The following is a 27,883-nucleotide window of genomic DNA, read 5'->3' as shown; positions in this document are numbered from 1 at the left end:
TCTTAGGGAGCAAACTTTTTTGCAACTGTCGGAGCCAAATTTCTAGGATATCTCAAGAACTACTAATTTTTCAAAAAAATCATAGAGACACTAAATGAACCATAAGTCCTTGTCTACAGAAAACCGTTTAAATCATTTTCCTAACTATAACAACAAAAAAGTTACAACTGATTTTCTTAGGGAAAAAGTGTTTTGCAACAGTCGGAGCCAAATTTCGAAAATATCTCAAAAACTACTAATTTCTCAAAAAAATCATAGAGACACCAAGTGAACCATGAGTCCTTGTCAACAGGAAACCGTTGAAATCATTTTTCTAACTATAAAGGCAAAAAAGTTACAACTGATTTTCTTAGGCAACAAACTTTTTTGCAACCGTCGGGGCCAAATTTCAAAGATATCTCAAAAACTACCAATTTCTCAAAAAAATCATAGAGACACTAAATAAACCATGAGTCTTTCTCTACCGAAGACTATTAAAATTATTTTCTTAACTATAACAACAAAAAAGTTACAACCAATTTTCTTAGGGAACAAATTTTTTTGCAACTGTCGGAGCCAAATTTCTAGAATATCTCAAAAACTACCAATTTCTCAAAAAAATCATAGAGACACTAAGTGAACTATGAGTTTTTGTCTACCGAAGACTGTTAAAATTATTTTCCTAACTATAACATCAAAAAAGTTACAAGCGATATTCTTAGGGAGCAAACTTTTTTGCAACTGTCGGAGCCAAATTTCTAGGATATCTCAAGAACTACTAATTTCTCAAAAAAAATCATAGAGACACAAAATGAACCTCTGACTTTTCTCTACTCAAAAACATTGAAATCGCCCTCCCAGCTATGACAGCAAAAAAGCTAAAAATTTTTGAAATTTTTATTTTTTTTTTTTAGTAAGTTAAGTATTGCTCGCCCTGTAGCTTGTGCCGCACCAGGGCGACATATAACAAAAAGGAAAAAAAATCCAAATCCAGATAAAACCGGTTCCACTGGCGAGTGTGTATTCCATACACACGTCGCTCTCGGTGTCCCAGCGTTATTACAGAAACTAATTAACGAACGCGCGTTTAATTATCATTTTCAACTTAAACGAGAGCCGGACCGAAATTTTCGCAATCATAATCTGTCACGATCCGGCCGCGGACTGCTGCGACCACCATAACACAAAAAAAAAAAAACAAAAAAAAAAAAGAAGAAGAAGCAGCAAAAGAAGAAGAAGAAGTACTGAAAGTTCGCTCTTATCTCGCTCATTTTTGGGTTAAATCGCGAAATTTAGTGTTACGGGTCGAGTTGATAAGCGCGGATTATCAGTCCGGCCTGAAAGTTCTCTTTTTTTTGTTCCTCTCTCTCTCATCAGTTGACCGAGATCTTGTTTGGTTGTAGTGCGGCAGTACCGGGTACTTGCAACCCGAATATTTGGCTTCAGTTAACTCGTAAGTACCTCCCTCTCAATTCCAGCTTTAAATTGACGACATCATTATTTCATATTTAATCAAAAGTTTTCATACATTTTTAATAAAGTACTGGCACTATAATTTAGAGCGGGTACTTCCTCAAAGATGCATAAATTCACGCTCAATGTCTGTCATAAAAACAGCGGCAGTAATGCCTAGTTGAAGACAGAAAGTCGATGGATCAGTGGTTTCTAATTTGGACCCAACAAAATTTGTTATAACTTCTTTGTTGTTGTAGTTAGAAAGATGATTTTAACAGTTTTCGGTAGATGGAGGATGAAGGTTCATTTGGTGTTTCTATGATTTTTTTTGAGAAATCAGCAGTTTTTGAGATATCTTCGAAATTCGGGTCTGACAGCTGTAGATAAGTTTGTCGTCTAAGAAAATCGGCTGAAACTTTTTTTTTGGTCTAGGTAGGAAAATGATTTTAATAGTTTTCGCTAGATCAAAGTTAAAGGCTTATATGATGTCTCTATGAATTTTTTGAAGCATAAGTAGTTTTTCAAATATCTTCGAAATTTGGGTCCAACAGCTGCAAAAAAGTTTGTTTCCTATGAAAATCGGTTGTAACTTTTTTGTTGTTTTAGTTAGGAAAATGATTTCAATAGTTTTCGGTAGATAGCAATTAAAGGCTTATTTGAAGTCTCTATGAATTTTTTGAGATATAAGTAGTTTTCCAAATATCTTCGAAATTTGGGTCCAACAGCTGCTAAAAAGTTTGTTCCCTAAGAAAATCGGCTGAAACTTTTTTGTTGGTCTAGGTAGGAAAATGATTTTAATAGTTTTCGGTAGATCAAAGTTAAAGGCTTATATGATGTCTCTATGAATTTTTTGGAGCATAAGTAGTTTTTGAAATATCTTCGAAATTTGGGTCCAACAGCTGCAAAAAAGTTTGTTCCCTAAGAAAATCGGTTGTAACTTTTTTGTTGTTTTAGTTAGGAAAATGATTCCAATAGTTTTCGGTAGATAGATGAAAAACACTTATTTGATATCTCTATGAATTTTTTGAAACATAAGTAGTTTTTCAAATATCTTCGAAATTTGGGTCCAACAGCTGCAGATAAATTTGTTGCCTAAGAAAATCGACTGAAACTTTTTTGTTGTTCTAGGTAAGAAAATGATTTCAATAGTTTTCGGTAGATAGCAATTAAAGGCTTATTTGAAGTCTCTATGGATTTTTTGAGATATAAGTAGTTTTTCAAATATCTTCGAAATTTGGGTCCAACAGCTGCTAAAAAGTTTGTTCCCTAAGAAAATCGGCTGAAACTTTTTTGTTGGTCTAGGTAGGAAAATTATTTCAATAGTTTTCGGTAGATAGAAGTTAAACGCTTATTTGATGTCTTTATGAATTTTTTGAGACATAAGTAGTTTTTGAAATATCTTCAAAGTTTGGCTCCGACAGTTGCAAAAAAGTTTGTTCCCTAAGAAAATCGGTTGTAACTTTTTTGTTGTTTTAGTCAGGACAATGATTTCAATAGTTTTCGGTAGATAGAAGTTAAACGCTTATTTGATGTCTCTATGAATATTTTGAGAAATAAGTAGTTTTTGAGAGATCTTCGAAATTTGGCTCCGACAGTTGCAAAAAAGTTTGTTCCCTAAGAAAATCGGTTGTAACTTTTTTGTTGTTTTAGTTAGGAAAATGATTTCAATAGTTTTCGGTAGATAGATGTTAAAGACTTATTTGATGTCTCTATGAACTTTTTGAGATATAAGTAGTTTTTCAAATAACTTCGAAATTTGGGTCCAACAGCTGCAAAAAAGTTTGTTCCTTAAGAAAATCGGCTGAAACTTTTTTATTGTTCTAGGTAGGAAAATGATTTTAATAGTTTTCGCTAGATCAAAGTTAAAGGCTTATATGATGTCTCTATGAATTTTTTGAAGCATAAGTAGTTTTTCAAATATATTCGAAATTTGGGTCCAACAGCTGCAAAAAAGTTTGTTCCCTAAGAAAATCGGTTGTAACTTTTTTGTTGTTTTAGTTAGGAAAATGATTCCAATAGTTTTCGGTAGATAGATGAAAAACACTTATTTGATATCTCTATGAATTTTTTGAAACATAAGTAGTTTTTCAAATATCTTCGAAATTTGGGTCCAACAGCTGCAGATAAATTTGTTGCCTAAGAAAATCGACTGAAACTTTTTTGTTGTTCTAGGTAAGAAAATGATTTCAATAGTTTTCGGTAGATAGCAATTAAAGGCTTATTTGAAGTCTCTATGGATTTTTTGAGATATAAGTAGTTTTTCAAATATCTTCGAAATTTGGGTCCAACAGCTGCTAAAAAGTTTGTTCCCTAAGAAAATCGGCTGAAACTTTTTTGTTGGTCTAGGTAGGAAAATTATTTCAATAGTTTTCGGTAGATAGAAGTTAAACGCTTATTTGATGTCTTTATGAATTTTTTGAGACATAAGTAGTTTTTGAAATATCTTCAAAGTTTGGCTCCGACAGTTGCAAAAAAGTTTGTTTTCTAAGAAAATCGGTTGTAACTTTTTTGTTGTTTTAGTCAGGACAATGATTTCAATAGTTTTCGGTAGATAGAAGTTAAACACTTATTTGATGTCTCTATGAATATTTTGAGAAATAAGTAGTTTTTGAGAGATCTTCGAAATTTGGCTCCGACAGTTGCAAAAAAGTTTGTTCCCTAAGAAAATCGGTTGTAACTTTTTTGTTGTTTTAGTTAGGAAAATGATTTCAATAGTTTTCGGTAGATAGATGTTAAAGACTTATTTGATGTCTCTATGAACTTTTTGAGATATAAGTAGTTTTTCAAATAACTTCGAAATTTGGGTCCAACAGCTGCAAAAAAGTTTGTTCCTTAAGAAAATCGGCTGAAACTTTTTTATTGTTCTAGGTAGGAAAATGATTTTAATAGTTTTCGCTAGATCAAAGTTAAAGGCTTATATGATGTCTCTATGAATTTTTTGAAGCATAAGTAGTTTTTCAAATATATTCGAAATTTGGGTCCAACAGCTGCAAAAAAGTTTGTTCCCTAAGAAAATCGGTTGTAACTTTTTTGTTGTTTTAGTTAGGAAAATGATTTCAATAGTTTTCGGTAGATAGCAATTAAAGGCTTATTTGAAGTCTCTATGAATTTTTTGAGATATAAGTAGTTTTTCAAATATCTTCGAAATTTGGGTCCAACAGCTGCAAAAAAGTTTGTTCCCTAAGAAAATCGGTTGTAACTTTTTTGTTGTTTTAGTTAGGAAAATTATTTCAATAGTTTTCGGTAGATAGCAATTAAAGGCTTATTTGAAGTCTCTATGGATTTTTTGAGATATAAGTAGTTTTTCAAATATCTTCGAAATTTGGGTCCAACAGCTGCAAAAAAGTTTGTTCCCTAAGAAAATCGGCTGAAACTTTTTTGTTGGTCTAGGTAGGAAAATGATTTTAATAGTTTTCGCTAGATCAAAGTTAAAGGCTTATATGATGTCTCTATGAATTTTTTAAGACATAAGTAGTTTTTCAAATATCTTCGAAATTTGGGTCCAACAGCTGCAAAAAAGTTTGTTCCCTAAGAAAATCGGCTGAAACTTTTTTGTTGGTCTAGGTAGGAAAATGATTTTAATAGTTTTCGCTAGATCAAAGTTAAAGGCTTATATGATGCTCTATGAATTTTTTAAGACATAAGTAGTTTTTCAAATATCTTCGAAATTTGGGTCCAACAGCTGCAAAAAAGTTTGTTCCCTAAGAAAATCGGCTGAAACTTTTTTGTTGGTCTAGGTAGGAAAATGATTTTAATAGTTTTCGCTAGATCAAAGTTAAAGGCTTATATGATGTCTCTATGAATTTTTTAAGACATAAGTAGTTTTTCAAATATCTTCGAAATTTGGGTCCAACAGCTGCAAAAAAGTTTGTTCCCTAAGAAAATCGGCTGAAACTTTTTTGTTGGTCTAGGTAGGAAAATGATTTTAATAGTTTTCGCTAGATCAAAGTTAAAGGCTTATATGATGTCTCTATGAATTTTTTAAGACATAAGTAGTTTTTCAAATATCTTCGAAATTTGGGTCCAACAGCTGCAAAAAAGTTTGTTCCCTAAGAAAATCGGCTGAAACTTTTTTGTTGGTCTAGGTAGGAAAATGATTTTAATAGTTTTCGCTAGATCAAAGTTAAAGGCTTATATGATGTCTCTATGAATTTTTTAAGACATAAGTAGTTTTTCAAATATCTTCGAAATTTGGGTCCAACAGCTGCAAAAAAGTTTGTTCCCTAAGAAAATCGGCTGAAACTTTTTTGTTGGTCTAGGTAGGAAAATGATTTTAATAGTTTTCGCTAGATCAAAGTTAAAGGCTTATATGATGTCTCTATGAATTTTTTAAGACATAAGTAGTTTTTCAAATATCTTCGAAATTTGGGTCCAACAGCTGCAAAAAAGTTTGTTCCCTAAGAAAATCGGCTGAAACTTTTTTGTTGGTCTAGGTAGGAAAATGATTTTAATAGTTTTCGGTACATCAAAGTTAAAGGCTTATATGATGTCTCTATGAATTTTTTGAAGTATAAGTAGTTTTCCAAATATCTTCGAAATTTGGGTCCAACAGCTGCAAAAAAGTTTGTTCCCTAAGAAAATCTGTTGTAACTTTTTTGTTGTTTTAGTGAGGAAAAAATTTTCAATAGTTTTCGGTAGATAGATGTTAAAGGCTTATTTGATGTCTCTATGAATTTTTTGAAGCATAAGTAGTTTTTCAAATATATTCGAAATTTGGGTCCAACAGCTGCAAAAAAGTTTGTTCCCTAAGAAAATCGGCTGAAACTTTTTTGTTGGTCTAGGTAGGAAAATGATTTTAATAGTTTTCGCTAGATCAAAGTTAAAGGCTTATATGATGTCTCTATGAATTTTTTAAGACATAAGTAGTTTTTCAAATATATTCGAAATTTGGGTCCAACAGCTGCAAAAAAGTTTGTTTCCTATGAAAATCGGTTGTAACATTTTTGTTGTTTTAGTTAGGAAAATGATTTCAATAGTTTTCGGTAGATAGATGTTAAAGGCTTATTTATAGTCTCTATGAATTTTTTGAGATATAAGTAGTTTCTCAAATATCTTCGAAATTTGGGCCAACAGCTGCAGATAAGTTTGTTGCCTAAGAAAATCTGTTGTAACTTGTTTGTTGTTATAGTTAGGAAAATGATTTTAACAGTCTTCGGTAGTCAAAGACTAAAGGTTCATTTTTGTCTCTATGATTTTTTTGTGAAATTAGTAGTTTTTGAGATATCCTAGAAATTTTGCTCCAACAGTTGCGAAAAAATTTGTTTCCCAAGAAAATTGGTTGTAACTTTTTTGTTGTGACAGTTAGGAAAATGATTTAAACGGTTTTCGGTAGGCAAAGGTTGACAGTTTATTTAATTATTCTACAAATTTTTTAAGGAATAAGTAGTTTTTGAGATATCTAAAAAATTTGGCTCCGACAGTTGCAGATAAGGTTGTTGTTTAAGAAAATCGGTTGTAACTTTTTTGTTGGTATAGTTAGAAAAATGATTTTAACAGTATTCGGTAGACAAAGACTCAAGGTTCATTAGGTGTCTCTACAATTTTTTCTGAAAAATTAGTAGTTTTCGAGATATCCTAGAAATTTGGCTCCGACAGTTGCAAAAAAGTTTGTTCCCCAAGAAAATTGGTTGTAACTTTTTTGTTGTGACAGTTAGGAAAATGATTTAAACGGTTTTCGGTAGGCAAAGGTTGACAGTTTATTTAATTATTCTACAAATTTTTTAAGGAATAAGTAGTTTTTGAGATATCTAAAAAATTTGGCTCCGACAGTTGCAGATAAGGTTGTTGTTTAAGAAAATCGGTTGTAACTTTTTTGTTGGTATAGTTAGAAAAATGATTTTAACAGTATTCGGTAGACAAAGACTCAAGGTTCATTAGGTGTCTCTACAATTTTTTCTGAAAAATTAGTAGTTTTCGAGATATCCTAGAAATTTGGCTCCGACAGTTGCAAAAAAGTTTGTTCCCTAAGAAAATCGGTTGTAACTTTTTTGTTGCTATAGTTAGGAAAATGATTTAAACGGTTTTCGGTAGACAAAGGTTGACAGTTCATTTAATTATTCTACAAATTTGTTGAAGAATAAGTAGTTTTTCAGATATCCTCGAAATTTGGACTCGACAGTTGCAGATACGATTGTGACTTTGCAAAATCCGCTATAACTTTTTTGTCATTATACTTCAAAATGTATTTTCAAAAGTTTTGAGTGGGCAAAGATTAAAGGTTCATTTGGAAATTCCACAGATTTTTTGAGAAATAAGTGATTTTTGAGATATCTTCGAAATTTGGACTCGACAGGTGCAGATACAATTACTCCTGAGCACAATCTGTTGTAACTTTTTTGCTGTTATAGTTAGGAGCGTAATTTTTACAGTTTTCGCTCGGTGAATATTGAAGGTTCATTTAATTATTCTACAATTTTTTTGAGAAATCAGTAGTTTTTTTTATATCCTCGAAATTTGGGCTTGCCAGCTACAGATGCAATTGTTACTTAACAAAATTGGTTGTAACTTCTTTGCTGTTATAGTTAGGAGGGTGGTTTCGACAGTTTTCGCTCGGTGAATATTGAAGGTTCATTTAATTATTCTACAATTTTTTTGAGAAAGTAGCGGTTTTCGAGATTTTTAGAATATTTAGACCCGACAGATGCACATACGATTGCTCCTGCACAAAACCTGCTGTCATTTTTTGTCTGTTCTAGATAGGAAAATGATTTAGGCAGTTTTAGATACAAAAATATTAAGGGACTATTTGATTGTTCTATGATTTTTTTGACAGGTCAGTAGCTTTTTAGATACCTGGTATTAGTGTGGATTTTTGCACTCAGTAGCACTGTCTTAATATTTTGTTTGTACCTTTGGACCAGTGTTTTCCAGGGAATCAAAGGAACAAATAGGCAAAAAATAAAGCCAGTACGATCCCTTAGTACTGTGACTTTTTTATAATTTTTCCTTAAATAAATAAACGCCTAATCCTGATGTTTTATGCTAATAAATCCCCTAATCGCGGGCAATAATTAAAAGAAAAAAAAAACAGATAACGGCGACTTATCTCTCAGATTTTCCTTGTCTCGGTACTGTTATAAATCTTAGTCAGTCTAATTGCGGTGATATTTAACGAACATATTAGTCCGAAATGAGGTAAGATTTATTCCTAACATTTAAATGTCGTTTTTAATAACTGGTACTGGAATTTTTTTAGGCAAACAGTACCGTCAAGTTATCAACTCATTAACGAGGTGACAACTTTCATATTGTACAGGGTCATTCTTACATTGCAAATATTACTAAATTATTCACTTTAGAGACCATTATTAGTACGTCAATTTCAGGGATTTTTTATTTTAATTATACTGTTGGCACTGGCGTTAATTATTATTTACACTTAATTTGGGGAAATCAAACGATACTTTCACTCATTAGAATAAGAGTTCTGGGAGAGGGTTTTCTCTTTGATACGTCCATTTTTTCCCAGGTTGATCCAGATGTAACTACTGATTTATCTCCTATTTAAATCATCTTTCTAATCAGTCATTTATCCACCTTTCCAGGTTATTTTGTATACCAAAGTCTCTGGAAAAGCCTCTTAGAAGGTTCTCATTGGCTCCATTCAAGCTTTAAATACGTCAGTTTTATGTTCCGGTTTAACCTACCGCCAGTTTAACCTCTTGGTTCAATATCAACCACTATTCCACTAAAGTGCAAATAACTCAGAATCCTCTGGATTAAAGGATTCGTAGTTCAAACAAAAAATGTAAAGTGATCATTGGTTATTAAAATGTTTTTTGTTTCATTTGGATATCTATGATAGTTTCCGAGATATTTCACTTTTTGTGAAGGTGGTTCAATAGCAGGCACCCTTCCACTAAAGCCTGGATAACTTAGAATCTTCTGGATAAAATGATTCAGAGTTCAAATAAAAATTGTTAAGTGATTATTGATTATTAAAATGTTTTTTGTTTCATTTGGATATCTATGATAGTTTCCGAGATATTTCACTTTTTGTGAAGGTGGTTCAATATCAGGCACCCTTCCACTAAAGCCTGGATAACTCAAAAAGGTCTGGATAAAATGATTCAGAGTTCAAACAAAAATTGTTAAGTCATTATTGATTATTAAAATGTTTTTTGTTTCATTTGGATATCTATGATAGTTTCCGAGATATTTCACTTTTTGTGAAGGTGGTTCAATATCAAGCACCCTGCCACTTAAGGCAACAAAATCTGTCATTCAGTCACCTTTCCAGGTTACTCTGTATAAAAAAATCTCTGGAAAAGCCTATTGGATGTCTATGATTGACTCTATTCAAGCATGGAATCAATGAGTTTCATATTCCAGTTCGACCTCTTTGACTTTCTAACCAGATGGTGAAGATTGAAAGCAAATAGAGACTTTTTTGTCCAAAACAGTTAAAATGACCAAAGGTAGAACTGGAATATGAGACTCTTGGATTCAAAACTTAAATGCAACCAATTGGAGCATCCTAAGGGGCCTTTCCAGATAATTTGGTATACGGAATAACCTGGAAAAGTGGGAGTATGACTGATTTCAAAAACGATTTTGGTGGGGGATTGAGTAGCGGCCATTTCCTCATACACCTGGATCAACCAAAGTGAAAAAACTACCCTTCTGCGCCAACTCAATAGGGCAACAAGTTATTCGAAATAATCGATTCGTCTTCTTCCCACGCGTGCATTCTTCGGTATGACTTCACTGGTGGCATAATAAAAAAATATTTAAATAAATTACCATTTAATTGCCTCGCATAAGTGCACTGCTGCTTATATGCTAATCAAGAAAAAAAACATTTAATTAAAGAGAGGGACAGAAAAGCGTTGTTTTGCACTAATTCGTTATCTGGGAGGCGACATCGCAGCTTTATTTAGACAATGACGGCAGTCGAGAACAACAGTATACAGGGTGGCGCAATTGCGCATGAGCGCAAATATACGTCACGTATTTGTTCACTATTGGCCCAAGCGGTTGCGCATGGGTTTTGCGCAACTGTGCGATTTGACCTTAAAATTGATGACAGTTGTTGACGTCACACAGTGACCAAAAAAAGGGCGCGAGATTCAAAATGAGCCAAGATTTTCAATGTTTTTCTCGGGACGCTTTTTACGCTTCTGCGCAGTTTACACCTGCTAAAAAAGTCCCCATAGGTGCTTCGGTATGTGGTAAAAGCGATAAAAAATATAAATATTGAAAACCTTGACTTAATAGTGAGAAAAGACGCCCACGCGCAGGTAACCGTCGAATTATACCCATGCGGTTTTCGTTCGGATTGATTTTGTAATAATTATTTAGTCTTAGAACCTTGTGCATTATGAACAAATAAAGATCCGTGCAGGTCGTGATAGCGTTTAGTTATTAATAGAAATTCAGGTGAGTTTCGTCATATTTTTCGCTTAAAAAACCCCCGTTATAAGACACCCTGTATACATATTTTATCTCATATAATAACCATAAAATTGACTGTGATAACAACCCAAATAGTATTTTGATTTTGGCCGATTGACTTAACAACAAAGGATTAGTTTAATTGTTATTGGTTTAGTGCAATAAGCTGTTTATAAAACGATGTGTAAGACAAGGTGATTATTTCGTGACTCTAGCTTACGTAGGTCAAAAGTTATAGACGAAACACTGCGAGGTTGCCCCACCTTTGGGGGGCTGACGTAAAGCAAAGTTCAAGTTGCCCTAGCGTCTTAAGGGTTGAAGCTATTTGAAGAATTTAAGAAGATTCTTGTAAAGAATTAGTTATTCTTTAATTTTGTCTATGATGATCATGACGGTAGAGCCACTAACAAAGAAGATATAAGCGATTTTTTACTTGTAACTGCTCTCAAGGGGGCACGTTGTTTTAGAACTGACATATTTCCAAAAGTATTGGGTTTAGGACTTTAGTAGATATTATCAATATTTTAGAACTAATCTATACAAGTCCAATAAAGTTTATTTCACGAGTCTAGCTTCAGTAGATCAAGAGTTATCAATTATGAACCCTGAGCTTGACGTTTCAAAGGTTAACTGACGTGAGGCAAAATTAAAATGGCCATAACTCTTAAACGGTTCCTCCTATTGGAAAAATTTAAAAAGCTGCTTATAGATCGGCGGCTACTTATCAACTTTGTTTATGATGATGATGACTGTAGATCAACTTCCAAAAAAGATATACGCGATTTTCGTCTCCTAAGTACTTTCAAGAAGATCTTTTGATTTACAGCTGAAATATCTCCAAAAATATCGAGGTTAGGGCTTTAGTAGTTATTATCAACATTTTAAAGCTGATTATTCCCAATCCAATAAAGTTTGATTCATGATTCTAGCCTCAGTAGATCAAGAGTTATCACACCTCAACCCTGAGCTTGACGTTTCAACGCTCTACTGACGTGAAACAAAATTCAAATGGCCATAACTTCCAAACTATTGATTTCAATGGAAAAATTTAAAAAGATTCTTGTACTTGGTCATTTATTTATCAACTTTGTTTATGATGATGATCGCTGTAAATCAACTTCCAAAAAAGATATACATGATTTTCGTCCCCTAACTACTTTCAAGAGGACATTTTGAATTACAGCTGAAATATCTCCAAAAGTATTGGGGTTAGGGCTTTAGTAATTATTATCAACATTTTAAAGCTGATTATTCCCAATCCAATAAAGTTTGATTCATGATTCTAGCCTCAGTAGATCAAGAGTTATCACACCTCAACCCTGAGCTTGACGTTTCAACGCTCTACTGACGTGAAGAAAAATTCAAATAGCCATAACTCCTAAACTGTTGGTCCTATTGGAAAATTTTAAAAAGATTCTTATAGATGATCAGTTATTTATCAACTTTGCTTATGATGACGATCACTGTAGCTCTACTCTCAAAAAAGATATACGTGATTTTCGTATCCTAACTAGTTTCAAGAGGACATTTTGATTTACAGCTGAAATATCTCCAAAAGTATTAGCTTTAGGGCTTTAGAAGATATTATGTACATTTTAAAGCTGATTATTCCCAGTCCATTAAAGAATATTTCATGATTCTAGCTTTAGTAGATCAAGAGTTATCCAGTAAAAACTTTGAGGTTGACGTTTAAAGTCTCTACTCACGTGCAGAAAAATTCAAATGGCTATAACTCCTAAACTGTTAATCTTTTTGGAAAAATTTTAAAAGATTCTTGTACTTGGTCACTTATTGATCAACTTTGTTTCTGATGATGATCACTGTAGATTAACTTCCAAAAAAGATACACGTGATTTTCATCTCCTAACTGCTTCCAAGGGGACATTTTGTGTTACGACTGAAATATCTTCAAAAGTATTTAATTTAGGGGTAAAGTGGATATTATCAACACTTTAGATATAATCATTCTCAATCCAATAACGTTTATCTCATGAATCTATCTTCAGCAGATCAAGAGTTATCAACCAAGAACCCTGAGCTTGACGTTTCAAGGCTCTACTGACGTGAGGCAAAATTCAAATGGCCATATCTCCTAAACTATTGCTCTTATTTGAACGATTCAAAAAGATTCTTGAAGATGATCAATTATTCTTCAGCATTGCTCATGACGCTCATAACAGTAGATCAACTACCAAAGAAGATATGATTAATTTTTGCCTTGAAGCCTCCTCATACTTCACTTCAGTCAGTGGGTCAATATGACATTGACAGTTGCATTTTTTACCACCAGAGGTCCTTCCGTTCTGTTTATAGGTTATGGGACTAGTTCAAACGTTAATTCCTATGTGACATTAGGGTTTCCTGTATCAATAAACAAGTCACATTATACATTTTAACGAAACAAAACAACGGACAATAATTCCGGCATACGATTTACATCGATCTGCATATTCTTATACCAAAAAGCGCGTCAAGGCCAATTTAAAAATCGTATTTAATAGATATGCGACATTGACCCGAAAATATGCGAATAAAAAGCCATATTTGACGTTTCGTAATATTTAACTGGTTAATTAATTAATTAATTGGGACATTAAATGGCAATGTGGCAATTTGTTCCAGTTCTGGAAGCATCAATTAGGCGACAATTAACATCTGGCTAATGTGTTTGTTAACGGAAGTCACGTCAGGAAAATTGAATGTTTGGCTTAATGTATATATGGAAATTTTAACGTTTTCTGCAGAAGTACCCATCGTTCACTTTTCCACAATTTTCAATGCAATTGTAGTCAGTGTCATGGTTGACTTGTTCCAGGCAGTTGGTCATGACTGGCCGTTCAATTATCCATATTTCGATCCAGGCATTTCAATTTAGGTTCAGGTTATGACTGTGGTAAGATTTATTTTCTATGAGATTCATATTTTTCTAAGCAAATTAAATATATTGGAATATTTTGCAGGCAGCAGTTCAATTTTCCATATTTATTCTACACATTTCACTTTTTTTTTTAGTAAGGTCAATTTTCCACATTTTTTGCAGATAATTTAATTTAGTTACAGAAAATTATTAATTAATTTTTTTTCTAAAGGGATCAATTTTCCACCTTTTTAGGGTTTAACGGAAGCTATTGTAAATATTTCCCGGCAGTTCAATTATCCATATTTTCATACAGGGAGTTTAAGACAAGTTTAGGTTATGGTTAATTGATTTTTCTTAAAGAATAAATCATAAAGAGTCACACTTAACCGTAAATTAAAAAATAAAAATGTTTTGAAAAATTGGACAAATTTTTTTTTTGAAAAAAATTTTTTTTTTGTAAATGGATAAATTACCCGAAATGCTTCAAAAAAGTCTGATAAAGTTTTTTTGAAAAATGTACCAGAATAAAGTTACACTTAATTTTCCCAAAAAGTCCCGCAAAAAATCGTAATGTATACCCATAGGAAAATGTTCATAATTTTAAGTTTTTATTTTTTTTCTAGAATACTACTGAATAGATAAAAAAATTCTTTAAACAAAACTTGTTTGGAATATCAATGCGCATTTAATGCAATAAAAAAATAATTTTTAAATCCAATAGTTTTCTGGAAAATTGAGAAAAACCCCTAAACAGTTTTTCGTCATTTTCTCGAAAACTATTGAGAATTTTGACAATTTTCTTTCAGCATTGAATTCCTCATCAAAAACAGAACAAATCATAAAGAATAACATTTAGTCGTAAAACAAAAAATAAAAGAGATATGGAAGATTTTTAAAAAAATTCAAAAATTTTTGACTTAAAAAATAAAAAATAAAAAAATTTTGAAATTTTTTTTTTTTTTTTGGAAATCGATAAATCACTCAAAATGCTTCAAAAAAGTCCAATAAAACCTTTTTGAAAAATATACCAAAAAAAAATTACACTTAATTTTCCCAAAAAAGTCTTAAAAAGGAATACCCATAGGAAAATGTTGATAATTTCAGTTTTAATTTTTTTTCTGGAAAACTATTGATAGGAGAAAAAAATTGTTTAAACAAAACTTGTTTGGAATATCAATGCGCATTTAATGCAATAAAAAAATAATTTTTAAATCCAATAGTTTTCCGGAAAATTGCGAAAAACCCCTAAACAGTTTTCCTTAATTTTCTCGAAAACTGTTGGGAATATGGACAATTTTATTTTAGCATTAAATTCCTTATAAAAAATAGAACAAATCATAAAGAATAACATTTAGTCGTTAAACGAAAAATAAAAGAATTATGGAAGATTTTTGAAAAAAATTTTAACTTCTAAAAAAATTGAAAAAAAAATTTTTTTTTGAAAATTTAATTTTTTTTTTTGGAAATCGATAAATCACTCAAAATGTTCCAAAAAAGTCTAATAAAACCTTTTTGAAAAATGTACCAGAAAAATGTTATAAGCGATTTTTCCAAAAAAATCTTTTGCAAAAAATCACAAGGGATACCCGTAAGAAAATGTTCATAATTTCACTTTTAATTTTTTTTCTGGGAAACTATTGACCGGAGAAAAAAATTGTTAAAACAAAAGTTGTTTAGAATGTCAATGCGCATCTGATTCAATAGAAAAATACATTTTAAATCCGATAGTTTTCCGGAAAATTGAGAAAAACTCCTAAACAGTTTTCCGTCATTTTCTCGAAAACTGTTGGGAATATGGACAATTTTATTCTAGCATTAAATTCCTTATAAAAAATAGAACAAATCATAAAGAATAACATTTAGTCGTAAAACGAAAAATAAAAGAGATATGAAAGATTTTTGAAAAAATTCAAAAATGTTTGACTTAAAAATTGAAAAAAATTTTTTTTTGGAGAATTTCATGTTTTTTTTTTGTAAATGAATAAATCACACAAAATGGTTTAAAATTCTTTTATGAAACTTTTTTGACAAATGTAGCAGAAAAAAATTATAAGCGATTTTCCCAAAAAAGTCTTCCGCAAAAAATCACAAAGGATACCCATAAGAAAATGTTCATAATTTCACTTTTAATTTTTTTTCTAGAAAACTATTGACCGGAGAAAAAAATTGTTAAAACAAAAGTTGTTTAGAATGTCAATGCGCATTTAATGCAATAAAAAAATAATTTTTAAATCCAATAGTTTTCCGGAAAATTGCGAAAAACCCCTAAACAGTTTTCCGTCATTTTCTCGAAAACTATTGCGAATTTTGAAAATTTTCTTTTGGCATTGAATTCCTCATCAAAAATAGAACAAATCATGAAGAATAACATTTAGTCGTAAAACGAAAAATAAAAGAGTTATGGAAGATTTTTGAAAAAATTCAAAAATTTTTGACTTAAAAATTGAAAAAATTTTTTTTTTGGAAAATTTCATGTTTTTTTTTTGTAAATGAATAAATCACACAAAATGGTTTAAAATTGTTTTATGAAACTTTTTTGACAAATGTAGCAGAAAAAAATTATAAGCGATTTTCCCAAAAAAGTCTTCCGCAAAAAATCACAAGGGATACCCATAAGAAAATGTTCATAATTTCACTTTTAATTTTTTTTCTAGAAAACTATTGACCGGAGAAAAAAATTGTTAAAACAAAAGTTGTTTAGAATGTCAATGCGCATTTAATGCAATAAAAAAATAATTTTTAAATTCAATAGTTTTCCGGAAAATTGCGAAAAACCCCTAAACAGTTTTCCTTAATTTTCTCGAAAACTATTGGGAATATGGACAATTTTATTTTAGCATTTAATTCTTACTCAAAAATAGAACAAATCATAAAGAATAACATTTAGTCGTAAAACGAAAAATAAAAGAGTTATGGAAGATTTAAACAAAACAATTTATGACAAATTTGAACATTTTCGGGTAAAAAATTGAAAAAAGAATTTTTTGAAATTTTTTTTTTTTTTGGAAATGGATAATCACTTAAAATGCTTCAAAAAAGTCTAGTAAAACTTTTTTGAAAAATCTACTAGAAAAAAGTTACACTTCAAAAAACCTTAAGGGGTACAGTTCAATTTTCCATATTTTTTCACGAATTTCAATTTTTTTTTTCAGTAGGTTCAATTTTCCACATTTTTTGCATGTGTAGTTTAAGACAAGTTTAATTGATTTTTCCAAGTAAGTTCAATTTCCCACAATTTTTTCCAGACAGTTTAAATTAAGTACAGAAATTGATTAACTCATTTATATCCTAACGAGTTCAATTCTCCACATGTTTTTGCAAACCAATTGGTTTTTTTTTCTAGGTAGTTCAATTTTCCATATTTCTTCCACAAACACAGACACACTAAACTGCCTGAAAAAATATGGAAAACTGAACTTCTTCAACAACTCTTGAACCCACACCAAACACAACCTACAAAGCGTCGCCCCCCTCCCAGCTCCCAAAAGAGAATGAGGAGTAGGGAGAGGGGAGGGCGGCAAAAGGGTTGCAAAACAACCAACCACCCTAACAATCTCCATTCTTGCAGCCAAAACAACCCTCCCTCCACCATCACCAAGATGCACCACAACTTCGAGGTAACCGAGGACAAGTCGCCCCCGCAGGGGGGCCCCTTTAGGCGCTTCCTGAGCCAAAACGGTCTCACCATCATGACGGTGGGCGGAGTCCTGATAGGGGGCGCCCTCGGCTTCATCCTGAAGGCCGTCAAAGCCGACTGGACCGAACGGGAGATCATGTACATCGGTTTCCTCGGCGAGATCTTCCTGAAGATGCTCAAGTCCCTCATCATCCCATTGATCATTTCCTGTTTGGGTAACACCTCTCTCTCTCTCTTTTTCTTACAGACCCCGTTAATCAGCTGTTCCTCTACAGTTTCAGCTATTTGCAGCCTGGATCTCTCTCTATCCAAGAAGATCGCTTTTAGGGCCATCGCCTACTACTCCACCACCACGTTCGCATCTGTGGTGCTGGGGATCGTGGTGGTGATGACCATACAGCCAGGGGTGGGGAGACACATTGAACTGGGCACAGAGAAGTCGGCTGTAGCAGAGAGGAACACCACCACTGTAGACACTTTGCTCGATCTGGTGAGGAATATGTTCCCGCCGAACCTCATTGAGGCCACCATATTCCAGGTGAGGCATTGAGTCTTAAGGAGGTTTTGTTGGAAAATTTAGTGAACCAAGTTGATCTACAGAGTGCCCTCTACAACGTGCCGAAGGAATTAGGTTAAAGTTAAAGTTATAAGAGGAAACACCATTTTCAATTATACACATTTAAATTTCGCGCCAAAGAGGCGGCACGGTTGGCAGCCCTGTTTGAATTATGAAAACTGTCAGTTGTCAAAAGTTTTTGTGAAGGTTTTTTAGAGAACTCTAGAGTATGCAGTCTGATTAAATTACAAAAAATCAAATGCTAACATGCGGCGGGAAATTTGAAAAGTGACACAGCAACGCCGTTTAGGTGTCATCTGGCGGAAGATTTTTTAAGCTTAGGTTCAGTAGGGGATATGGTTAATTGATTTTTTTGTAGCGAGTTCAATTTTCCATATTTTCCACACACATGTTTTTTCTAAGCAGTTCAATTTTCCATATTTCTCCAAGGCAATTAAAACTATCTTAATTCTTTATAGCCAGTTTATTTTTCCATATTTTTTCTAGACCAACTAAAATTATTTTATTTATAAAATTATTATATTGTTTTCAGGCAGTTTATTTTTCCATATTTTTTTTAGGCCAACTAAAATTATTTTAATTCTTTTCAGGCAGTTCAATTTTCCATATTTTTCCAAGACCATTAGAATTATTATAATTTTTTCCAGTTCACTTTTGCATATTTTATATAGACAGTTCAGGATTATTTATACAGTTCGTTTTTCCATATTTTTTCAAGGCAATTAAAGTTATTGTAATTTTTTTCCAAGGGGTTCAATTTTCCATATTTTTTCAACGTAAACGTATTATAATTTTTTTCCAGGCAGTTCATTTTTCCATATTTTTTTTTAGACCAACTAAAATTATTTAAATTCTTATCAGACAGTTTAATTTTCCATATGTTTTTCCAGAATAATTAAATTTATTGTAATTCTTTCGAGGCAGTTCAATTTTCCATATTTTTTGCAGGCCAACTAAATTAATTTTAATTCTTTTCAGGTAGTTTAATTTTCCATATGTTTTTCCAGGGTAATTAAATTTATTGTAATTCTTTCGAGGCGGTTCAATTTTCCATATTTTTTGCAGGCATTTCAGGCTTATTTAAATAGTTCAATTTTTCATATCTCTCCAAAACAGTTGAAGTTATTGTAATTCTTTTCAGACAGTTCAATTTTCCATATATTTCCAAGACAATTAGATTTAGTATAATTTTTCCACGGCACTTTTCCATATTTTATATAGACAGTTCAGGATTATTTATACAGTTCGTTTTTCCATATTTTTTCAAGGCAATTAAAGTTGTTGTAATTTTTTCCAAGGAGTTCAATTTTCCATATCTTTGGTAAGGAATTAAAATTATCTATCTATTATAATTAATTCTTTATAGGCAGTGTATTTTTCCATATTTTTTCTAGACCAACTAAAATTATTTCAATTCTTATTAGGCAGTTTAATTTTCCATATGTTTTTCCAGAATAATTAAATTTATTGTAATTCTTTCGAGGCAGTTCAATTTTCCATATTTTTTTCAGGCATTTCAGGCTTATTGAAATAGTTCAACTTTCCATATCTCTCCAAGACAATTGAAGTTATTGTAATTCTTTCCAGGCAGTTTATTTTTCCATATTTTTTCTAGGCCAACTAAAATTATTGTAATTCTTTCAAGGCAGTTGAATTTTCCATATTTCTCCAAGACAATTGAAGTTATTGTAATTCTTTTCAGACAGTTCAATTTTCCATATTTCTTCAAGGCAATTAAAGTTATTGTGATTCTTTCCAGGCAGTTCAATTTTCCATACTTTTACAAGGAAATTAATGTTATTGTAATTTTTTCCAAGGAGTTCAATTTTCCATATTTTATTACAACAGTCAAGTTAAGTACAGAATATGGTTAATTGATTTTTTACTAGGGAATTAATTTTACATATTTTTTTATAACAGCTAAGTGATTGGTGAATATGGTTAAGTGATATTTTTTCTTAGTGAGTTCAATTTTCCACATTTTTTATTATGAATGGTGTAATTTAAGGTCATGTTATGGTTAACTGATTTTTTTCTAAAGAGTGTAATTTTCCATATTTAATTACAACAAATTAAGTTAAGCACAGAATATGGTTAAGTGATTTTTTCTAGTGAGTTTAATGTTCCACATTTATTTACGGATAGTGTAAGTTTAGTACATGATATGGTTAACTGATGTTTTTCTACAGAGTTCAATTCTCCATATTATATTGTAGGTAGTGTAAATTACATTCAGTTATGGATAAATAATTTTTTTACTAAAAAAATCAATTATCCACATTTTTTACAACAGCTAAGTTAAGTACAGAATGTGGTTAAATGATTTTTTTTCTTAGCGAGTTCAATTTTCCATATTTAATTACAACCGATTAAGTTAAGCACAGAATATGGTTGAGTGCTTTTTTCTAGTGAGTTCAATGTTCCACATTTATTTACGGATAGTGTAAGTTTAGTACATGATATGGTTAACTGATGTTTTTCTACAGAGTTCAATTCTCCATATTATATTGTAGGTAGTGTAAATTACATTCAGGTTATGGATAAATAATTTTTTTACTAAAAAAATCAATTATCCACATTTTTTACAACAGCTAAGCTAAGTACAGAATGTGGTTAAATGATTTTTTTTCTTAGCGAGTTCAATTTTCCATATTTAATTACAACCGATTAGGTTAAGCACAGAATATGGTTGATTGCTTTTTTTCTAGTGAGTTCAATGTTCCACATTTATTTACGGATAGTGTAAGTTTAGTACATGATATGGTTAACTGATGTTTTTCTACAGAGTTCAATTCTCCATATTATATTGTAGGTAGTGTAAATTACATTCAGGTTATGGATAAATAATTTTTTTACTAAAAAAATCAATTATCCATATTTTTTACAACAGCTAAGCTAAGTACAGAATGTGGTTAAATGATTTTTTTTTCTTAGCGAGTTCAATTTTCCACATTATTCTACGAAAGTTAAGTACGGGATATGGTTAAAGGATTTTTTTCTAGAGAGTTCAATTTTCCATATTTAATTAAAACCGATTAAGTTAAGCAAAGAATATGGTTGAGTGATTTTTTTCTAGTGAGTTCAATGTTCCACATTTATTTACGGATAGTGTAAGTTTAGTACATGATATGGTTAACTGATTTTTTCTACAGAGTTCAATTCTCCATATTACATTGTAGGTAGTGTAAATTATATACAGGTTATAAATAAATATTTTTTTTCTATGGAGTTCAATTTTCCATATTTGTTCACTAATTTTTTTTAGACAGTTCAATTTTCCATATTACATTGCAGGTAGTGTAAGTTAAGTTCAGGTTATGGTTAAATATTTTTTTTTAGGAAGTTCAATTCTCCATATTATGTAGACGACCGACTATAGATTTAAGTTTAGCCATTTGAATTTCGCGCCAAAGAGGCGACACAGTTGGCAACGCTGTTTAAATTGTCAAAACTGTCAACTGTCAGACGACTTTTTAGAGAACTCACTGTGCATTCTGTTGAATTTATAAAAACGTGAAATACCAACGACATTTGAACAGAACATTTAAATTTCCCGCCTCGGGGATCACACAGTTGGCAGCACTGTCAAAGGAGTAAAACAAAGATGGCGCTGCCATGGAGGCACATTCGGCGGGAAATTTAAAATTATTAGTTAAAAAAAAAACTACATGACAGCCAAGAATTTAATTTGTATTCCTCATAAGGCATCTTAAAATCATTTACAGACGACTAGCACTTACTAAAGCCATTTGAATTTCGCGCCATAGAGATAATAAAGTTGGCAGCACTGTTTAAATATATCAAACACAGATGGCGCTCCCGTAGCCGGAATACTAAGGCACTGTGGGCGGGAAATTTAAAATTGAGTGATAATAACAAAGAAAAATGGCGCAGCCGTACCGTTCAGTTTTCCGTCCGTCATCGCCTGATTTAAAGGCATTTTCTGAGTTCGGTGTCAGGAACAAATTGCATGGAAGGGAAGCACTCTGTAGGGCCCTGTAGGGTCGTAATAGTCAATTAGTTTACTTCTAAAGAGCTTAATTACAATTATTTTTAATTTCAGCACCGCACCAACCTCACCTTGCCGCAGAACTTGTCGAAGATCAAAGACCCTAACGGTAATCAGTTTGTTTTCAATAAAAATCAAGCGGGCTGCCTAACACCCCCTCCCCAAAACGGTTTCAGATATAATGCAATGGTCGGTAGGCTCAGAAATCACTCAGAACACCAACATCCTCGGGTTGGTGGTCGCTTCGGCTGCCATCGGGATCGCATTGGCGGTCATGGGCGAAGAAACCCGAGTGATGGCCGAGTTCTTCAACAACCTGCTCGCGATGATGATGAAAATCACCTCGTGGGTGATCAAACTCTCCCCCGTGGGCATCTTGTTCCTGGTATGCGCGGAAATCCTCAAAATGAAGCAGCTGAGTGAGTAGTACCGCGCAGCATCACCCAATTTAACCACTAAAACGTCCGCACTTGAACAGGTGAAGTAATGAGCAGCTTGGGGCTGTACTTCATCACCGTTCTAGTGGGGTTGGCCATCCAGGGGTTCGTGGTGTTGCCTATTCTGTACTTCGCCCTCACCAGACGCAACCCCTTCACCTACATCAAGTGCCTGGGGGAGGCCATAGCAACAGCCTTCGGTACCGCCTCCAGTACCGCCACCCTGCCCATCACCATCAGATGTCTGGAGGAGAAACTGGGAATCGACCCAAGGATCGCGAGGTTCACCCTGCCCATAGGCAGCACCATCAACATGGACGGCACCGCCCTCTATGAGGCAGTCGCGGCCATTTTTATCGCTCAAGTACGACCCTCAGGTTCCTCCTCACCGATTTTAGCACTCACTAATTGACGTTTCAGGTTAACGGAACCGCTTTAGGGTTCGGGAGGATCGTGGCGATCAGCATCACAGCTACGGCAGCCAGTATCGGAGCTGCCGGGATACCGCAAGCTGGATTGGTGACCATGGTGATGGTTCTGGATACCTTGGGACTCCCCGCGGAGAATATCACCATGATCATCGCTGTCGATTGGTTATTGTAAGTACACATTGATAATTTGAGGTTAGGTGCTCTCTATTAAGCAGAAGAACTGCACTGCCTCGGACAAGGAGGACGAGACTGTCTAAGTGCTTGAGAGAAAGACAGAATGACTCCTCAACTGTCTGAAGACCATGGACGAAATGTGAAGAAACAGTGCTTAAGAGAAAGACGAATGATTTTTCAAATGTATGGAAGAAGGACAGAGAGACGCTTTAGCTTTCTGGAAGACCTGAAGCGTGACTCCAAAAAATTGAAGAGGGAAAGAGACAAAGAAAGACGAGTGATAAAATAACTCGTCAACTGTCTGGGAGAGGGATAAAATGACTCTTAAGTGTCTAGGAGAAAGACAGAGTGACTATTCAACGGCTTGGGGAAAGGACAGAAAATACCGTAACTTCCTAGAGGTGGGGAAAAGAGAATGCAACATGTCCAGAAGAACTGAAGAGAAAGAGAGACAAAGAGAGCCTTGGGGAGAGAGAAAATGCTCATCGACTGCCGGGAATAAGCAGGAAATGACTGTTTAAGTGCATCAGAAAAAGACAGAAAGGGACTTTTTAAGTAGGTGGAAGGACAGAAAGATTCTACAAATACCTGGAACATGAGATTCCAACATCCTCCTTGTCCAAAGAATTGAAGAAGGAGATAGACAATGGATGCCTGAAAGAGGAACAAAATTTCTGTTGTGTGCCTAAGAAAGAAGGGAGAGTAGCAGTTTTTTTTGTCTCTAGCTAGTTAGAGAAAGACAGAATGACTTTTCAACTGCTTGAAAAAAGGACAGAAAATGAAGTAGAGAAAAGTGACTCCAACATCTCTAGAAAATTTGAAGAGGGACAGAGACAAATGGGGCTTGAGAGAGAGAGATACAAAATGACCCCTCAACTGCCTGGAATAAGAACAATATGACTCATTAATAGTGCGGGAGAAAAGGACAAAAAGACTTCTCACCTGCGTGGAACGAAGGAAAGAGTGACTCCAATGTCATCAGAAAAGGTGAAGAGCGAGAGAGACAAAGAGGGTTTGAGAGAGGGAGATAATGACGTTAAAGTGCTTGATGGAAAAAGAACGACTTTTCAACTGCGTAGAAAAGGGACAAAATGACTCTTTAAGTGTCTAAGAGAAAGATAGAATGACTTTTCAACTGCTTGGAAAAAGGACAGAAAACAAAGTAGACTCCAATATTTTTTGAAAATTTAAAGAGGGAGAGAGACAAAGAGACTTGAGGGAGGGACCAAATGTCTCCTCAACTGCCCTGAACAAAGACAACGTGACTCTTTAAAAGTGCTAGAGAAAAGGACAGAAAGACTTTTCACCTGCGTGGAATAAAGAAAAGAGCTCAACATAATCACAAAAATTAAAGAAAGAGAAAGACAAAGACGGCTTGAGAGAGAGACAAAATAACAAGAAAAGCTTTTTAACAGCGTGGAAAAAGGACAGAGAGACTCCATATTATCAGCAGAATTGAAGAGACAGAGGTAGAGAGAGAGACAAAAAAAGAGCTGTATAAATTCCTGAGAGAAAAATAGAATAACTTTTCAACTGCGTGTAACAAGGACAAAATGACTATTTAAATGCTTGAGAGAAAGACAGGATGACTTTTTATCTGCATGAGAGAGAGAGACAGAAACACTTTTCAACTCCTCGGAAGAAGGAGAGAGTGACCCACATATCATTAGAATAATTGAAGAAAAACTTCAATTGCGTTGAAGAAGGACAGAAAAACTATTCATTCTGTCTTTCTCTCAAGCACTTAAGCAGCCATTTTGTCTTTTTTTTCAGACAGTTAAAGAGTAATTTCGTTCTCTTTCCCAGGTTCTCTTTCTCTCTCTCTTTAATTGTTATGAGCAATTTTGTCCCTCTCCCAGGTTCTCCAAGCAGTTAAGGCGTAATTTTATATATTTCTCTCTCTCTCTCAAGCCCTCTTTGTCGCTCTCCCTCTCCAGTTTTTCTGATGATGTTGACCTCACTCTTTCTTTTGTTTCAAGCAATTGTGATGTATTTATGTCCTTTTCTCCAGCACTTTAAAGAGTCGAGGAGTAATTTTCTATCTCTCTCTCTCTCTCTCTCTCTCTCTCTCAAGCCCTCTCCTCAAAGAGAAAGACAGAATGACTTTTCCACTGCCTGGAATAAGGACAAATCGACTCTTTAAGTGCCCGAAAGAACGACAGACAAATGGACTTCAACTGTGTGGAAAAAGGACAAAAAGACTTTTCAACTGCCTAAAACAAAGAGAAAATCACTGTTTAAGTGCTTGAGAGAAAGACAGAAAAACATACTTTTACTGCATTAGAGATAGACAGGAATACTTCAACTTCTTGGAAGAATGGAGGAGTAATTGTCAAATGTGCCTAAGAGACAGAATGACTTTTCAACTACATGAAACAAGGAGAAAATGGCTGTTTAAGTGCCTAAAATAAAGACAGAAAAACTGGCATCAAATGCATGGAAGAAGGACAGAAAGACTCCTCAACTTCCTGGAAGAAGGAAAACGTGATTTTAGCAACCTCAGCTGAAAAATCCTAAATAATAATTAAAGAGAGATAGAGAGACAAAAAGAACCTAGAATAGGGACGAAATGACTCCTCAACTGCGTGGAACAAGAACAACATGACTCTTTAAGAGTGCTTGAAAAAAAGACAGAATGATTTTTCAACTGCGTGAAAGAAGGACAGAAACACTCTTTTACTGCCTGTAATAAGGATAGTCGGACTCCAACATTCTCAGTTGCAAGAAGAATTGAAGAAAGAGAGAGATAAAGCGAGAGTGCGAGAGGGAAAAATGATTCCTCATCTGCCTGGAAGAAGGACAAAATTACTTTTTAAGAGAAAGACAAAAAATAGTCTTTAATTGCCTGGAACTTCATTTAATTCTTCTTCTCTCCCTTGTCCTTCTTCTCTTTTTCTCTCTCCATCTCTTTCTCTATCTCGATCTTCATCTTCATCGTCATTTTCATCGTCATCATCTTCTTCTTTTTTAGTCTCTTCCCCCACCTCTTCTCCCATTTCTAATACAACTTCCGTCCTTTTTTTTTTCCAGAGACAGATTCCGTACAGCCATAAACGTGATGGGTGACGCATTCGGTTCGGGCGTGGTGCACTACAGGAGCCAGAAGGAGCTGCAGAAGATGAAGTCCAACTTGCACACGCCCCGACCGAGCGTCGACCACGCGAGGGAGCAGGACAACCTGATGGACGGGGTGCAAAAGGACAACTACCAGGAGCACCACGTGTGAACGCGATTGTACAAAGTTTAGTACTATTAAGGAATTTGTTATTATTATTATTGGGAAGTGATTTTTAATAAAAATAATTATTGATATGTGTGAGATGTCTGTTGCATCCCCCCGTTTCCTGTTATCCTGTTCCGCTACTTCCGGTCGGAGTCAAGGTAAAGTGGACTTCAAGGAAAACCTGTTCCAGACACCAGGAGTTTCCCGAAAACTGGTGGAAAAGGGAAGAAAACCGCGAAATTTCGGGAGGACAGGGACAGAAAAGCAGGAGCAATTATGTGGCGCCCAACAGTGGGGCAAGTGTAAAACTGAGAAAGAGAGAGAGAGAGAGAGAGAAACCACGGGATATTATGTTCTCTTATTTATCGGTTGGCGCCATAAATGCTGCTCTTGTCAATTAACCTTATTAGATTTTCTTTTGCCTCTATCTCATATTCATCCTCTATTTCATATTTCCAAATATTATTCGGACGATTTTTTACCCTTAAAAAATTCTATATTTCCTAAAATATTGTTCGGACAACTTTATACCCTAAACATCATTTGTTAAGCATACTTTTTTAAACATTATGCTTTTTGTTTCATGATAATGCTTCAACTAGTTTTTGAGATTTTGGACTTTGGAGTGACTGGTTACCTCAAGCATCAAACAAAATTTTTGGATACTGCTTCATAAAAAAATCCATATTTCCTAAAATATTGTTCGCACGATTTTATACCCTTAACAGCATTCGTTAAGCATACTTTTCTGAATATTATGCTTTTTGTTTCATGATAATGCTTCGACTAGTTTTTGAGATTTTGGACTTGAAAGTGGGTGGTTACCTCGAGCACCAAACAAAATTTTTGGATACTACTTCATAAAAAATTCCATATTTCCTAAAATATTGTTCGGAAAACTTTATACCCTAAACAGCATTTATTAAGCATACTTTTTTAAACATTATGCTTTTTGTTTCATGACAATGCTTTAACTAGTTTTTGAGATTTGGGACTTTGAAGTGAGTGGTTACCTCAAGCATCAAACAAAATTTTTGGATACGACGTCATAAAAAATTCTATATTTCCTAAAATATTGTTCGGACAACTTTATACCCTAAACAGCATTTGTTAAGCATGCTTTTTTAAACATTATGCTTTTTATTTCATGATAATGCTTCAACTAGTTTTTGAGATTTGGGACTTTGAAGTGAGTGGTTACCTCAAGAATCAAACAAAATTTTTGGATACTGCTTCATAAAAAAATCCATATTTCCTAAAATATTGTTCGCACGATTTTATACCTTTAACAGCATTCGTTAAGCATACTTTTCTGAATATTATGCTTTTTGTTTCATGATAATGCTTCGACTAGTTTTTGAGATTTTGGACTTGAAAGTGGGTGGTTACCTCGAGCACCAAACAACATTTTTGGATACTACTTCATAAAAAATTCCATATTTCCTAAAATATTGTTCGGACAACTTTATACCCTTAACAGCATTCGTTAAGCATACTTTTCTGAATATTATGCTTTTTGTTTCGTGATAATGCTTCAACTGGTTTTTGAGATTTTGGACTTTAAAGTGAGTGGTTACCTCGACCGTCAAACAAAATTTTTGGGTACTACGACATAAAAAATTCCATATTTCCTAAAATATTGTTCGGACAATTTTATACCCTAAACATCATTTGTTAAGCATACTTTTTTAAACATTATGCTTTCAGT

The 27,883-nt window shown here is 33.5% G+C and overlaps 2 protein-coding genes across 6 annotated transcripts in view; one reads left to right on the top strand and one right to left on the bottom strand.

Moving 5' to 3' along the window:
* LOC126747138 (zinc transporter ZIP11) overlaps positions 1–27,883 on the bottom strand; it is a 126,875-nt gene that overhangs the window by 58,894 nt on the left and 40,098 nt on the right. The window lies entirely within an intron of this gene.
* Positions 1,041–26,264, top strand: LOC126747137 (excitatory amino acid transporter 3-like). 3 transcript variants are annotated; one of them, XM_050455632.1, is made up of 8 exons: positions 1,041–1,432; positions 17,256–17,539; positions 17,600–17,862; positions 21,965–22,019; positions 22,087–22,329; positions 22,389–22,711; positions 22,768–22,946; positions 25,983–26,264. In XM_050455632.1, exons 2-8 carry the CDS (start codon positions 17,287–17,289, stop codon positions 26,176–26,178), a joined length of 1,512 nt encoding a protein of 503 aa, XP_050311589.1. In that variant the 5' UTR covers positions 1,041–1,432; positions 17,256–17,286; the 3' UTR covers positions 26,179–26,264. The 3 variants fall into 3 exon arrangements, with proteins under 3 accessions (XP_050311589.1, XP_050311588.1, XP_050311591.1); XM_050455631.1 differs by lacking the exon at positions 1,041–1,432 and adding an exon at positions 8,433–8,568; XM_050455634.1 differs by lacking the exon at positions 1,041–1,432 and adding an exon at positions 10,657–10,812.

Source organism: Anthonomus grandis, chromosome 19, assembly GCF_022605725.1.
Source record: "Anthonomus grandis grandis chromosome 19, icAntGran1.3, whole genome shotgun sequence".
Taxonomy (NCBI): domain Eukaryota; kingdom Metazoa; phylum Arthropoda; class Insecta; order Coleoptera; family Curculionidae; genus Anthonomus; species Anthonomus grandis.
The sequence above is the reverse complement of the archived record's forward strand: the minus strand, read 5'-3'. Positions and strand labels throughout refer to the sequence as shown.